The sequence below is a fragment of the Tetrahymena thermophila genome (genome assembly GCF_000189635.1).
Source record: "Tetrahymena thermophila SB210 genomic scaffold scf_8254823, whole genome shotgun sequence".
In the NCBI taxonomy this organism is placed as follows: domain Eukaryota; phylum Ciliophora; class Oligohymenophorea; order Hymenostomatida; family Tetrahymenidae; genus Tetrahymena; species Tetrahymena thermophila.
The window spans coordinates 20,893-35,415 of NW_002476578.1; the positions used below are offsets into that span (position 1 = coordinate 20,893).

General features: G+C 22.3%; 6 protein-coding genes across 6 annotated transcripts; 1 reads left to right on the forward strand and 5 right to left on the reverse strand. All coding sequences in view use genetic code 6, as the record gives it.

The window, feature by feature from the left end:
- Positions 1 to 271: 271 nt before the first annotated feature.
- Positions 272 to 806, forward strand: TTHERM_000549639 (small nuclear ribonucleoprotein; the record flags this gene model as incomplete). Its single annotated transcript, XM_012795266.1, has 5 exons — positions 272 to 280; positions 339 to 423; positions 503 to 540; positions 637 to 701; positions 764 to 806. 5 exons carry the CDS (start codon positions 272 to 274, stop codon positions 804 to 806), a joined length of 240 nt encoding a protein of 79 aa, XP_012650720.1.
- Positions 807 to 1,736: 930 nt separating this feature from the next.
- On the reverse strand, positions 1,737 to 3,368 carry TTHERM_00549640 (sperm-tail PG-rich repeat protein; the record flags this gene model as incomplete). Its single annotated transcript, XM_971619.3, has 7 exons — positions 1,737 to 1,975; positions 2,029 to 2,108; positions 2,243 to 2,342; positions 2,398 to 2,524; positions 2,612 to 2,795; positions 2,988 to 3,150; positions 3,212 to 3,368. The coding sequence occupies 7 exons, from the start codon at positions 3,366 to 3,368 to the stop codon at positions 1,737 to 1,739; spliced, it is 1,050 nt and encodes a 349-aa protein (XP_976712.2).
- Positions 3,369 to 5,954: 2,586 nt separating this feature from the next.
- Positions 5,955 to 6,284, reverse strand: TTHERM_000549619 (hypothetical protein; the record flags this gene model as incomplete). Its single annotated transcript, XM_012795267.1, has 1 exon — positions 5,955 to 6,284. One exon carries the CDS (start codon positions 6,282 to 6,284, stop codon positions 5,955 to 5,957), a length of 330 nt encoding a protein of 109 aa, XP_012650721.1.
- A 1,179-nt stretch (positions 6,285 to 7,463) lies between these two features.
- On the reverse strand, positions 7,464 to 8,971 carry TTHERM_00549620 (transmembrane protein, putative; the record flags this gene model as incomplete). Its single annotated transcript, XM_971617.3, has 2 exons — positions 7,464 to 8,814; positions 8,901 to 8,971. 2 exons carry the CDS (start codon positions 8,969 to 8,971, stop codon positions 7,464 to 7,466), a joined length of 1,422 nt encoding a protein of 473 aa, XP_976710.3.
- Positions 8,972 to 9,751: 780 nt separating this feature from the next.
- TTHERM_00549610 (RNA polymerase rpb8) lies at positions 9,752 to 10,186 on the reverse strand (the record flags this gene model as incomplete). Its single annotated transcript, XM_971616.3, has 1 exon — positions 9,752 to 10,186. The coding sequence occupies one exon, from the start codon at positions 10,184 to 10,186 to the stop codon at positions 9,752 to 9,754; it is 435 nt and encodes a 144-aa protein (XP_976709.1).
- A 1,254-nt stretch (positions 10,187 to 11,440) lies between these two features.
- TTHERM_00549600 (tubulin-tyrosine ligase family protein) lies at positions 11,441 to 14,359 on the reverse strand (the record flags this gene model as incomplete). Its single annotated transcript, XM_971615.3, has 10 exons — positions 11,441 to 11,549; positions 11,610 to 11,673; positions 11,722 to 11,766; positions 11,827 to 12,079; positions 12,145 to 12,301; positions 12,357 to 12,874; positions 13,176 to 13,317; positions 13,373 to 13,476; positions 13,564 to 13,722; positions 13,778 to 14,359. 10 exons carry the CDS (start codon positions 14,357 to 14,359, stop codon positions 11,441 to 11,443), a joined length of 2,133 nt encoding a protein of 710 aa, XP_976708.2.
- Positions 14,360 to 14,523: the final 164 nt, after the last annotated feature.

Consider the following 14,523-nt stretch of genomic DNA (forward strand, 5'->3'; position numbering starts at 1 on the left):
ATAAATTTTTAAATATTTAGAATAGGCTTTCAGTAAAATATTTAATAATATGTTTTTAATTTAAAAAATGATATTATTGAAAACAACTCTATCTTTACAATTTTTAATATTTACTTCTTAATTAAACTAGCAAGGAAAGATATATTTGTTTATTTTCTTTTAAAGCGAAGATTAATTACAAAGCATTTTATTCAAATTATATTTAAGGATATATTAATTTGTTCATATCAAAAGATTTATTTATAAAGTAAAGTATTAAAATAGCATAGAAATGTCAAACGTATAAGATTATTTTAACTAAACGTAATAAAATGCTGACTATTTTTTGTATTATATAGTTTGTTGTCAATCCTAAGCCTTTCCTTGAAGATTTATTAGGAAAATAGATTGTTGTTAAGTTAAAATGGGGATGGGAACTCAAAGGTAAATATTTGATAGATTCATTCTCGCGATTATTATAAATGATTAAACTGTTTTAATATAAATTTATTAATAAATATAGGAACTCTTTTGTCTACTGACCTCTATATGAACCTTCATGTAAGCATAAAAAATATTTGCATTAAAAATTTTGACCAATATTTTGATTATTTGTTTTAGCAATCACATTAATTCAATTTTTAAAATTCAACCAAGTTACTTAATGCTGAAGAATGGGTTAAAGGAGAAAACAAGGGTACTTTAGGAGAAATTTTAATCAGGTAAATAAATAGTATTAACATTACAAGAGATGAATAATAATTTTATTTAAATAATATAATAGATGTAATAATGTTCTATATATTAGAGGAGTTGAGAATCAGTGAGTTAATATAAAATTAAAAGCAAATCTTTACAAAAATAAATTACAAAACTAATATAAAACACTAAAGATAGATAGATAGTAATTAATAGACGCTAAGAATAATATCATAATTAATATATATACATATCAATATATATTTCAAATTCATCTCCTTAAACAAAATATAAAATCATTTATTCTTTACAAGCAGTATTCATTTGTTTAATTTATTATATGCATGCTATCTTTTTATATTGTAATAAATTAAATTAGTTTCCTTTAAAGTATTGTTTCATATTAGCAGTTTTTGGCAATATTTTCATTACAAATTCATACAAGTAAAAAAGCTTATTTTCATTTAAAAAATAATAAATATGTTTTAATAAAAATTTATCATAAAAAAATAGTTTTATTTTTAATTTTTTCAAGAATTATTTTTTATGAGAAATCTATTTTCAAATTAATTTAAAAAAATTAAATAAAATTACAGTTATTTTATTGTTTTAATAAAATAGGTATGTGTGCTATAAATCATCAATGAATTAATAACTTTCTAAACAAAAATCTAATTAAAAAAAATAAAATCATCTTAAAATTTTTTTTAGTGGAAAATATAAAATTTATTTACATTTTATAAAAAGAAAGCTTAGAATTAATTAAATAAAAATTAAATAATTAAATGAAAGTATGTTTTTTGTAATAATCAATTTATCTATCAAACAATCTATCTACAATAACAAATAAATGACAATATATAGATTTTATTATTTTTATACATATTTATTTATTTTTAAATAACATATTTGTAGACTCAAATTAATTTCTTTCTTTGTAATTTTTATATTCAAAAAGAAAAAGTAAATTTATTTATTTTAGTATTAATATAGCTGTTATATTTATTTTTTTATTTATTTTTATAGGAGGAAAATTTATAGAATTTTCAATTTGTTTTTCAAGCTTTTCCATTTTTTTATGGAGATGTGTAGGATTTATCTTATTGAGGATTTTTAGATTCATAATATCCAAACTCAGATGGTAATCTATAATATCCAGGGCCAGGTATTCCTGTTGCTTTACCCATATCTTCTCTACCACTGTGAGGGAATGTGCATGCACCGCTGCTTTTAAATCTATAGACAACTTATTTACCAGTTTAGGTTATTGTTGATGGTGGATTATATTACCCTGGTCCTATAAAATTTTGGAATGCTAAATAATGAGTCTTTATTCAATAATGGATTTACCTGGTAAGCTTGATTTGTGTGCAGAGGAATTAAAATCTTTGACTACTGTTTATGGGCTAATAAATGCAAGTCCACTATTTCTATTTACATTATTTAAATAAAATAATTATTAATAAATACAAACAACAAAATAAACTTAATTAGTATATTCTAAATAAAAATTTATTGTTTATAATTTTAATTCACATAGAGTTTAACATATTATTTTTATTACTTATATCTTGAATGAGGATATTTTCCATTTGCGCTCATGCTCAAAGGGTTAGTATATGTTCCAGGTCCAGGACAATCTTTTCTGTTTGTGAATTTCTCATCTAATTTTTTTGACAAAATTCTTAAAACACATATTATAAAAAATATAACAAATACCTTGACCTGGAGTTTTGGCTCTCATTGAAAAGCTAATATTTGAAAGAGTAGAGTTCACTTTATAAGTACCTGGGCCAGGCTTATTTCCCTCAGATTTTGGGTTAAACATACTTCCAAAATTTACATTCTATTTTAAAAATAATATTATTTTACAATTTTTATTTAAACATCATTTTTAATTTTCATTTATCATTAATTTAATTGATTAATTTACATTTCTACCAAGACCGAGTGAATATCCTCTATGCTTTTCTTTAGAATTTTCAAATTCACCAGTTATATTATATTTATTAGGAGCAGGGCTAGCTGATAAACCACTCAAATCAGACTTTTTTCCATATCCGAATGAAGTTGATCTATGGTCTTTAGTGCTTGGTAAATCATAAAAACTATCACACCTATTAAAAAATAAATATAAAATTTGTTGTTTTCTTTTGCATATTTTAGAATATTAAAGCATCAAATTTTAAATTCAAAAGTAGACATTTCAACTGAATAATGATTTTAATTTAGACTTAAAAGCCAATTATATAAATTTATTGAAATTGAACTTAATAACATTTTCTAATTAAACTAAATATATTAATTACATTTTAGCACTGTTATCGCGAAAACGCTTATCTTTAGGGAATGAATAAAGCTACTTAGATTTCGATAGATTTAAAGGAGAATTCGAAATTTCATAACAGTTGGACGCTGTAATTGACATTTTTACTATTTGGAAATAAACTTTGTTTGCTATTTATTGTGCTACTATGAATTTTGTTTTTATGATGATTGTTGATTTTAATTTTTGGTATTATAATAAATTTACTAAGATTTTGTTTCTTGGATGCTTGCTTGCTTGCTTATTAATAATTATATAAAAAATATAATTTTGCTATTAGAATCACTTATTTATTTATTGATATACTTATTATGAGAATTACCTTACAATAAATTAATTATTTAATCTTTGATTTTAATTACATAAATTTTCTTCCATTCAATTTAAAGTCAAATTTTTACTACCATAATTTAATTGGTCATAATCAATCCATACTAGTTGCAAATTTAATTAATCAATAAAGTTTTACAATAGCTCATAAACCACATTAAGTTCTAAATTTATTAAATTTTATTTTCTTTTGATATTATAAAACAATAAGCTCTAGGTAATGTGAATGATTTAAATAGAATTAAAGCTAATAAATTACACTTAGCTTAACTCCTATCATTAACTATTTTTGACTTATTTAAATATAAACCTTCAACTTATAAAAAATTATTTTTGTTAAATATTTTTTTTATTTAACTTATAAAAGTAGCATAAAAAATATTTTTTTTGGGGAGAAAGAAATATCTAAAAATATATTTTTAAATAGATCTCATTCAATGAAAAAATATCAATAGTTTTAATAAATAGGGTGAAGCAAGTAATATAAAAAATTATTTAAGGTGTCCTTCTTTTACTGACATTACCTAAGTGTATAAGTATATAATTAATTAATTTATTCAATTTTAAATTAATTTAAAAAAATAAAATATTATTAAAACTTTAAAAAAAACTATTTTTAGTATCTCTTTAAATAATTTTTAGTATTATTTTAAGCAACAATAAATATAAAACGTATATTTATTTAATTAAAAAAAATATCCATAGCATAAAATGATAGTGATAATAACTTAAATTTACTTTACTGAATAAATACAACTATAATTAAAAAATAAAATTTTGTTTTTTTTTTTGTAGAATTAATAATTTTGAATAAACAAGCAATTATATATTTGGACTGTTTAATTATATTTATTTGCTAACTTTGTATTAACGTTTTGTAAATCTTTTAATGATTTTTTATTGCTGAATCTCACTTTGAAGTATATTCCTTTACTATATCTAGAAAATAGTACCTACATATGAAAAAAAAAATTTGCCATATTATTTATGAAATCCATATTATGAAGATTCTAATTTTATTTTTTCTTTCGAACTCAAGATGAATAAATGTAAACCAGACTACGTGAAGAGGACTTAACATTTCCATGAATTACAAAGCAGTTTTAGTAAAGAACCAATAAATTAAAGGTATATATAGCAAGTATATGAAATAATATTTTTATTTTGGACTCACATCTGCTTTGACATTGTAGAAAATCGAAATGCAAAATGATATTTATAAAACTCTGTCTATTGGCAATATGTATGAGCATGCTAAAGCTAAAACTGCTATAGTCAAAATCATATAAAACACTTTTCCTTTATATGTTTAGAAAAGATCTCTATATATTGGTCTTTCCAATAAAGTATCCATATAAATTTTATGATCCTAATCTTTAGGGCAATGTCTAATCACTTTACTTTTAATTAGCCTAGTCCTAAAATATTCTTTCATGCAGCTTTGGCAAATGCTACATTCACAAAAATCTTATTTCTTATCATGGCTAAAACATTTTTTACAATAGGAGCAGTCAAATTTCTAATTCTAATCACTTTAAACTTCTTTTTTTTTCATTCTTGCTATTTAAATAATTTTCTTTAGAATTTAAATCCTTTAATTTAAAATTATAAAGAATAAAAATAATAAATAAACTTTTCAACAAAATAATTAAATAAATTAACTAACTATCTTCAACAAACAAAACAACAATAGCATTTAAATATATAAATTATTGAGCAAAATACATTTTAAAATTAGTTTGAATTTTCTATAACACAGATAGTTAGTTAATTAGTTAGTTGTTTATTTTATCTATTTTAAAATAATTTGAAAATAAGTAAATAATTATGTAAATTTTATTTGAATACCAGTTTAAAATGAATGAATGATAAGAATTTGTTGTAGACACTTTAAAAACAATCAGCAAAAAATAATTTCACATAATTATCCATTTGTTTATTATTTTATGTTTTTCAAAATTGTTAATAGCTTCTTAATCAGTACATACTATTTGCTTAATATTTGTTTAGACAAGAATAGAAAATTATATTTAGAAAGAAAAGGTTATAAAATATACCAAAGATCTTTAAAGTTATTTGTAGTTTAGTTTTATAAATTGCGCTATTTGCTTGCTTGCTTTCCTGATTGTTTTTTTGTTTATTTAATTAATTAGTTGAAATTGAAGGAAGTATAAACATAATTATAATATAATAAAAATAAATAATAAAAATATTGATTTAAACAAATAGAATTTAGAAAAAATAAATTATTGATATTTATAATAGGCAAAAATGCAAGTCATGTATTCCCAGATTAATCCCTATTAAATGTAGGTTTAGATGCCATAAAGACCACTAATGATTTTTCAAAAGCAACGAAATGGCATTAAAAACTAAATGTATTAAGCAATTAAAGAAGGCAATTTTTAAAAAGTTAAACAGCTTTTAAAGGAATACGACGTAGATCCAAATGAAGAAGTTTCAGTAGCTGGCTATTGCTGGACAGCTTTGCATTATTCTTGCCATTTTAGATAGCCTTAAATTTTAGAGATTTTTATTCATCTAATATATAAAAAGAATTAAAATTTCTTTGTGGATGTAATGAATATTAAAACTAAGGAAGGATGGACTCCTTTGATGATCAGTTGTATCTATAAATCACCAGAATGTGCTAAGATTTTGTTAAGCTATGGAGGAGTTGACCTAAATGTCCGTGATTACAAAGGTTCAAACTGTTTACAGCTTTGTGAAAGCTTTTAGACCAAAGAATGTTTTGATATTATTTAAACTGCAATGAAAAAAAATTAATAAAACAATGGATTAGTTCCCACAAATTTAGAGCTTTTAAAGTCTAAATCAAACTTGATTGATGAATTTTAAGATGGACGTGCTAACAAATAGCCTAAGGAAATGGATAAAGCAACTGAATAAAAATATAAAAAGCTTTTAGAAGAGGGTTATAGATTGCCATGCGTTATTTGCTAAGTCGAGTTAGGTTATATCAAATACACAGATTGTTGTGGCCAGCCTATGCACGGACATTGCTAAACAGAAAAGATTACATCTTGTCCTGTTTGCAGAAATTCAAATTATACCTTAAGAACAGATGTGATCTTTCCTGAAAGAGCTTTTAGTCTTGAAAAGCCTTGATTTCCTCTTAGTAATATGAAACAATAAATTATTAATTCAAATCTCTATGAAATAGAAAAGACTTTTTACGATTTACAAAATTAATTTTAGATATGAAAAGGTTATTCTCAATATTTTTACTTGAATTTCAGCTGCAATAGCTCTTTTGTGTATTCTGCAAAATATAAAAATAGCATATAAATAGATAAATTAATATACTAACATCTCAACATAATAAAAATTTTCTATATCTCTTTTTTCTCATTTTCAAAACAAACAACCAGACAAACGTATGAATAAATAAATAAATCTATGTAAAGAATATAATTATTAGATTGATAGAAAACATAGCATTTTCATTTATATAATATTTATAAGTTAAAATCAACGTTTATTTCTTTAGTTTTATAATATTATCAAATGCATTTTAGTTATATATAATCTCAAAAAACAATAACAAATTATTTAAAATCTTTTAATATTATTCTAAAATTTTATAAAAAAGCTTTTGTGAAATTAAAATGATATTTAGAATTCATAAAAATAATTATTAAATAACAAATAAAATGGAATTTTTTATAATGTTTTTTATGAATTTTGTTTATTTTTTATAAGTAAGTAAGGATATTCTTCTTGTTATTTAAGAATATAGTTTAAATATAAAAAATAGTTCTTAAAAATGAAAAATGATTTTTAATGAAAAAGATAAACTAGGAAATATGATTAATTTAAATTGAAAAAATGAAGGATAAATGAAATATATTTTATTTTTTAGATTTTATTTTATTGCTATACATTAATAAATACACATTTTTATTTTTTTCTCACGTAATCAAATTCATTAATTATTGAAATTTTAAGGAAATAGCTCAAAATAATCTTGTCTGTTAATAACATCATATTAAATTCTAATATGCTTTGAATTTAATAGTAATTTATTTATCTATTTAAATAAAAATTATTCAATAATTTATTTTTTTATTTTTGGTTACTTCTGGTAGAATTTCTCTTAGCATAGTGTTCATAAATCTCTTGCTTAGATTTTCTTCATACTCAGATCGATACAATTTTCCTTTTACCTAAAAAAATATAGTAATATATATTATATATTTTTATATAACTAACATTTATTTACTTTTAATAAATCTGCTAATTCTATTACCAATTCTTTAGCAAACTTTTTCGCTAAATTGGAATCCATATCTTATTTAATTTCTTCTTTTATATATATATTAGTTTTTGAGTTATCCATGTTACTATCGTTATTGCTATCGAAAGAGTTTTACTAGTACAGATTTTCATTATTTATTTTATTTTTAGTTTAAGAAGGCTTCTTATTGTATTCTAACCCAAAATTTTTAAAAGAAGCTGTCAATTAATTAAAAATACTTTCACCATTTAAGAATTTATTGATATTTTTATAGGCAACGTATATAAGAAGAATCAAAAATATAATTGTAGCAAAGTTAATTTTTGGAATTAGTCTAGCTTATGATCTATTATCATTAACTTAATAAGCAGTACTGATTGGTTAATTTAAGTTATTACGAGTGTACTTCTATAGATCAGGATCAGATACGCTAGGAGGCTGAGGAAGATTAGGAGCTTGTAGATTATTAACTCCTTTATTTTGAGGTTATTCAATTTTTCTCCTTACAATCTCTACATTACCAAAGGAATCTTCTCTCCTTTCTGTAATATATTCTGATTAATCAGACAAAAAAGAGCATTTATTGTCTGGTAAAATAGAGCTTAAGCTAGAATTTTCAGATTTAAAGTGTTAGTTTTATTTTATATATTCGTTGATTGCTGAAATATCCTTTCTTGTATAAGCATTAAAATTGTTGTAATTATTATTATTATAAAGATGAGGTGTAGGAGATTATGAATGATGATGATACTTATTAGCATAAGCATATTATTCCTAATTTATCATTTATTGTGGATAATGGTTATTATATTGATACTATTGTAAAACATTATTTTTATTGTATTAATAAATCTAGTTGCCTGTTAACGGATCTTAATAATCTAAGTAGCTAAATCTTTCCGCATCTCTATTGAAGTAAACAGGACTCATCTGATTTTTTAATTCCATTACATTCTTCCTATTTTAAACTTTTTGTCTTGTATTTGTAAGGTGTTTTATATCAAGATCATTCAGGTTTTATGATTCGTTGCTAAGGCGATTTTTTTCTGATTATTCTTTTTGATTGCTCATACTAATAGTTGATAGAATACTCTATTTCCCAGCATCTTTAATTCTTGACTCCTTACAATAGTTTTCTTTTTCATTTAAATACTTCTTTGTATTCCCATGTTCATTAAAGTTCAGTTTATTTGGACTTCTGACTGAAACACCACCCTTGATTCTTATTGAAATTATTTATAAGTGAATTTATGACGCTTAATAAATATGGCAGTCTTCTTAAAATAAGAAAAACAAATAAATTTTTACAAATCAAGATAGTTAGCAGATTTTGACTAAGCCTACCCTTGCTAAGTGGTATAATAAGAGTTTTTACTCATAAAGCTATCCTGTAAAAATAGAAATGATTCCTTTATAAATTGGCTCAATAGAAATTCTTTTGCTCTTTACTGTTTATCACTGAAAAATAAATAAATAAACAAATAAATAATTAGTAAATATTTAGAATTCAAAGTTTTCTTAATTTAAAATTTTACCGATAACAACTACAAAAAAATATTGAAATTTGATTTGAAAAGGAGACAAAAAAAATCTAGGCATAAATTCTAAATAAAAACACGATAATAAGCAAATAAACTAACACATTAAACAAGATCTATTAATTACTTCAATGAACTTGTTTGTTTATTTATTTATATTTACTTGTTTTTCATTTTTATTAATTTATGAAAAGCTTAAAATTCTACTAAATAAATAAGAGTATGAATGAATAATTTATATTTTACTATCAATGCAGAAAATAATTTTAATAAAAATTTCAAATCCAAATGTAAAAAAAAAAAAACATTTTAGACTTTAATATAAAAAATGCTTTAAGAGACACTAAAAATATAATTTGATGATTTTACGCAATAAAAACAAAAAATAAATATTATTTGTTTACTAAATTTATAGTTTTTTTCTTGATAATTATTATATTGAAGTGAATTAGCTCGCTTTCTATTTATTTATTTAGCTTGCTAACTAGATGCTTATCAAAATTATAAAATTGAGTAATAAATTAACTTATGGCTTTAACTATACAGGAAGTGCTTTTAACAGTTCTTCTTTCTTTTTTATATATTAACATGGGAAGTGTTTTATTTTATACTGTTTAGTCCTCAAGAAAGTCTTATCAAAATATAAATTCTAGAATCAACGTTGAAGTTTTTAAGATCTTCATCTTTACCACTGACCTTCATAAGCAAACCACCAAAACTAGCAAAAATAGACACAGTCTTAGCTTTGTTGTCAGAATTCATATTGTATATTTTGCCATGCATAACGTATTCGAACTTATCCTTGATGCTTTCTCTGTCGAATTCTTCTGAGACAAAAATACCTTTGTCTTCTTAGAAGTTACCTAAAGAGGAGGTGATCATAACCCAATATTGATTTCCCTTCTTCATTGAGTAGAGATCAGTATGAATATCGATTTCAATCTTAATGTTATTATCGCTGACTAAAACTACTCTTTCTACTTTAGAAAACTTTTCTTCTTTCTTGATTTCTTCTAATTTGAAACGATCTTCAAGCAAGATATCACTTTTACTCATTTTTACTTAATTTATGAAGGTTTATGTGTGTATGTATAAATGAACTTATTAATTTATTTATTTATTAATTAATTTAATTTATCTTAATTTTTAGATCTTAGTCCTATTTTTAAATAAATTGCTATTTATATTATTATAATTAACAAATACATAAATAATCTTTTTATTTTAATTTCAAAATATATATAATACAATCAATATTCATTCTTTTGCTATTAACTTTGTATTTCCATATGTTTATATCTTTGAATAAGGATCAAAAAATATTCACTAAGACTCACTCTGATTTACAAAGCTAAATCAACCAATGAGCTAAAAAGATATCTTATATTTTAATGTGATATAGTTTTACTTTTACCTAGCTGTAAATTGTTTGCTTTAAAAAACCTAAATTAAACATTTTCATTTTTTATTTATCTTTTTGGAATTACTTTCACAAAGTGCGCATATGAGTGTAGCATTTTTTAAAAATTGCACTATTATACGCAAGTGCGAAACTTATGCAAAATATATTTGAATTAACTTAATATTTATTTTTAAAATATGTTAGATAATATTCAGTTTATTAATAAGCATATAATATTTATGGCCAATTTAATTGGATTTTTTTTACATTTTAATTGAGTGTTTGTATTCTACTAACTATTGTATTTTAATTTTTAAAATATTTGGCTGAATATATTTTTACATAATTTTTTATTTAGGGACAGACCGAATATCACTTTTTTAAAGAATAACAAAAACGGATAAATGAATTTAAAAAAAGTTTGTTAAATTCAGAAAAAAATTTTTTTTTTCTCTCTTTAATTATCTATTCAATAAAGAATAGTTAAGTTAATTTTTTAAATTATTAAGAAATTTAAAAATAATATTTTCATTAATTTTAAATATTCTACTCAAATGTTCACAATGTGCGCAATAATTGTAAATTGAAAAAAAATTTATGAGAAATTTTGTGAAATAATTTTACCATACTATCAATTACCATCTTAAAAGATTATTATTTATACAGATTATGCATAAAATATAATATACAATACAAATTTAATAAATAAATGTATTTATTTAAAATAAAAGATATTTGCTTTTAGTTAGTTAGTAAGTAAGTTAGTTAGTTAGTAATATTTTATTTTTTTTAAGCAGAGTTTCATGCTTATTTGAAAAATATGAATTTAATTTTCTTTGATTTATATAAGCAAAGGCTTTTTTAATTTTATTTTAGCCAGTTATTTGAATGTTATGTTTATATATCATTCATTAATGCTATTGTTATTGTTGTGGAGTTTCAAAAACTGATTAACTTGCTTCTTTGCCAATTACTATTAAATTTTATGTTTAAGGCTGGAGAGATCCTAAATATTCCCTAAATTAATTCAAAATTGTATTAATTAATTTCAGTAAATTTTGGTTTCAATCAATTTACCATAGATTTTCAAAGTTAGAATATCCTTCTATTGCATAGTCATTAAAGCAGCTTGTAAACATTTCTTTTAAAAACCAAATTAAAATATTTTAAAATATAAAATAAAAATTACTGTTTGAGCAAAATACTCTATCGATAGTAATCCTAAATGCATCATCTAAAATTTTTAAATATAAAATTAACTAAACAAAAGTTTTTTCTATTTTCATTATTTTACTTAGCATCCTTGGAATCAATTTTTATAGAAGTTCATTTGATTCCTCTATGCAAGGGTTACTATTAATTTCAATTAATTATGTGTTCCCATTACTTTCTACCATAAAGTCATATCCAAAAATTTCAAATGTATTTTTTCTATCTTTCCTATATAGCTTCCTTCTTACAGAACTGAAAGAAACCTTTATTAAATTCTTAATTTACTTCAAAGTGTCTTCAACAGTAAAGGGCATATTTTTATTTTTCAAGTATTCCTTTTAAAATTTAGAAAAATAAATGTAAAAAATGTATTTGTTTGTTTGTTTTTTTAGAAAATTACACCATAATCGTCAAACGAAATAATGTTTCCATTTTCATACTTTCCATAATTTTTTCCGTATTTTTAAATTGCATTATTGGTTAAATGAACATATTTGTCTTATAAAGTATGAGATCTTAAGCTGAATTTCTCACTACTCAGTCTGAGGTATCCTTCTCTAACAATTTTAATTAATTAATATATTAGATGCTTTATTAACTAATTCTATTTACTTAAACATGTAAAACTTAAAATCTTGATCAACTAAAACCCACACACGAATATCGAACTTTCTATCCTTGATTAGTAATGGTTCCTCTATATATTTCTGCAAAACTATAACTTTTGGTGTTTAATTAAGGTTGCTCACTTAAAGACGAGGCTTTCTATAGGCTTTCTCTATAGCTTCACTTTAGAACTATTTAATATCTATTTCTTTAAGCATATCTTGGCTTTTTTGTTACTATTCATACTTCTCTACAACTTAAGGGCATATTTTAATAAAAATTTATTTTAACAATTCTATTTTTCCATATGAAAGCAGCAGTGTAAATAGTTAAGACACTGTACTAAATAAGCTGATTCCTTGACCTCTATTTAAATCATCTGGTTTCAAAATCCAAATATTTTTTAATTTTGTTGATTGCTGTAAGTTAAAAAAGTAGTCAACAAAATTTTGAATATCTCTCTCATAATTTTCAGATTCTATGTTCAAAAGAAAAGTTTTAGGAACTAACTGGTCTATTTCATTCTAATTATATTTATATGTAAATTTAATGCAAATTAAAAAAATATGTTAACCTAAGTTTAATTCATTTGAATGTATTTTCTATGTGCAAATCAAATATTTAATTAATAATTAATTATTTTACAATTATTTTGTTCTTATTGAGTAATTAATTTAAATGATTTGATCAGAAATTTAGAATAAGAAATAAATAATTATTATTAATTTGATAATTTTTATTTGAGAGATTGTTTATTTATTTAATAAATTGCTAATAGAATAAATCAATTAATAAAACATATATTTATATAGCCGTTAATATTACTTTATGTGAATTTTTTAGGTTATTGTATAACTTGCTTTTACAAGATATTTCAACATGGTTTTCAATGTGATTCACCATTTACTTTTTAGAAGGAGTGAACATAATATCATCGAATTTGATTCCACTACTTGTTGGTTTCCATCTTTATTAATATTAAAAATTCTTATTTTAGTTTAAGTCATAAAATTAATAAAAACCTAAAATGATAAGAAGAGTAACTATTTTAAGCTTCAGCCCACCAATCCCTTTTATTTAGAATGCGCTTCACTATTTATGAATTATTTCCTTTTTCAACAATATACTAAAATTGTATTAGTTTAATACTTTTTGATGTATTTTAATGGTTAGTTTGTTCTTAATTTTCTATATCAAATAAAAAATACATTACTGTAAATTGAACTTTGAAAAGTGGGGTGATGTAGAGTGTTGACATTGAATTGTGAATTAATGTAGTAATGCTCATTTATGATTTGATGGCTTTGTTTGATATTATTCTCTTCTCCCTGTTTTTAAATTCCTTCTTCTCATCTTTTCCTCTTTATAAGGACTATTTTAATTTAGAGTTCTTTATATAATAATGGTTAAATTAATATGTAAAGTACTGTGTTTTTGGTTTATTTATTCTAATTTGCTCGTTATACTGGAGCTTCCTATCCAGCAGAGTTATATTTAAGAAAAGGAAGAGTAAGCGGTTGTTAAAATAATGAGTTTTCCTTATCTTGTTTACTTTTATTTGTGTTTTCCCCTGAATTGCAAGACTAAGATTATGTAGAAACAAAACTTTATCCAGTTGGAGATTTTTATGAAACCTATTGTTCCTTTGGTACTTTCTTAGTTATTCTCATACTTACAGAAATCTGCTAATCACTTCTTTTAAAATTTAAATTGCTGCTCTAATTCTGGTTCATATTTTTGGAAAAAATATTAGTATTAATTGTCCTATTTAACTGAACTCCTCTATTTTATGATTTAGACAAACTAGTTAATATATTAGGGTACTTTTGCTATTCACTCTTTTCAATTTGCTTCATTTACAAATAATCATCAGGTTCCTTTTTCGCTAACGATGATAACCCTAATGGAATGTCTAATAAGAATGGATTCTCATCCGCTCCGTTTGTACTATCATTTCCTATAATAATTGTACCTTTTGTACATTTTATTTTTTCAATATGACCACTCATTGTTATTTATTTTTTGAAATTCTAATTTTTAATTAAATTAATTAAAGATTACTTAAAAAAGCTAATAAATTAGTTAATTAATAATTATTTAGTTATGTTAATAATAATTAAATGTATTATTATAATATGTCCGTTTAATTATAAAATACTTTATAATTAATTTA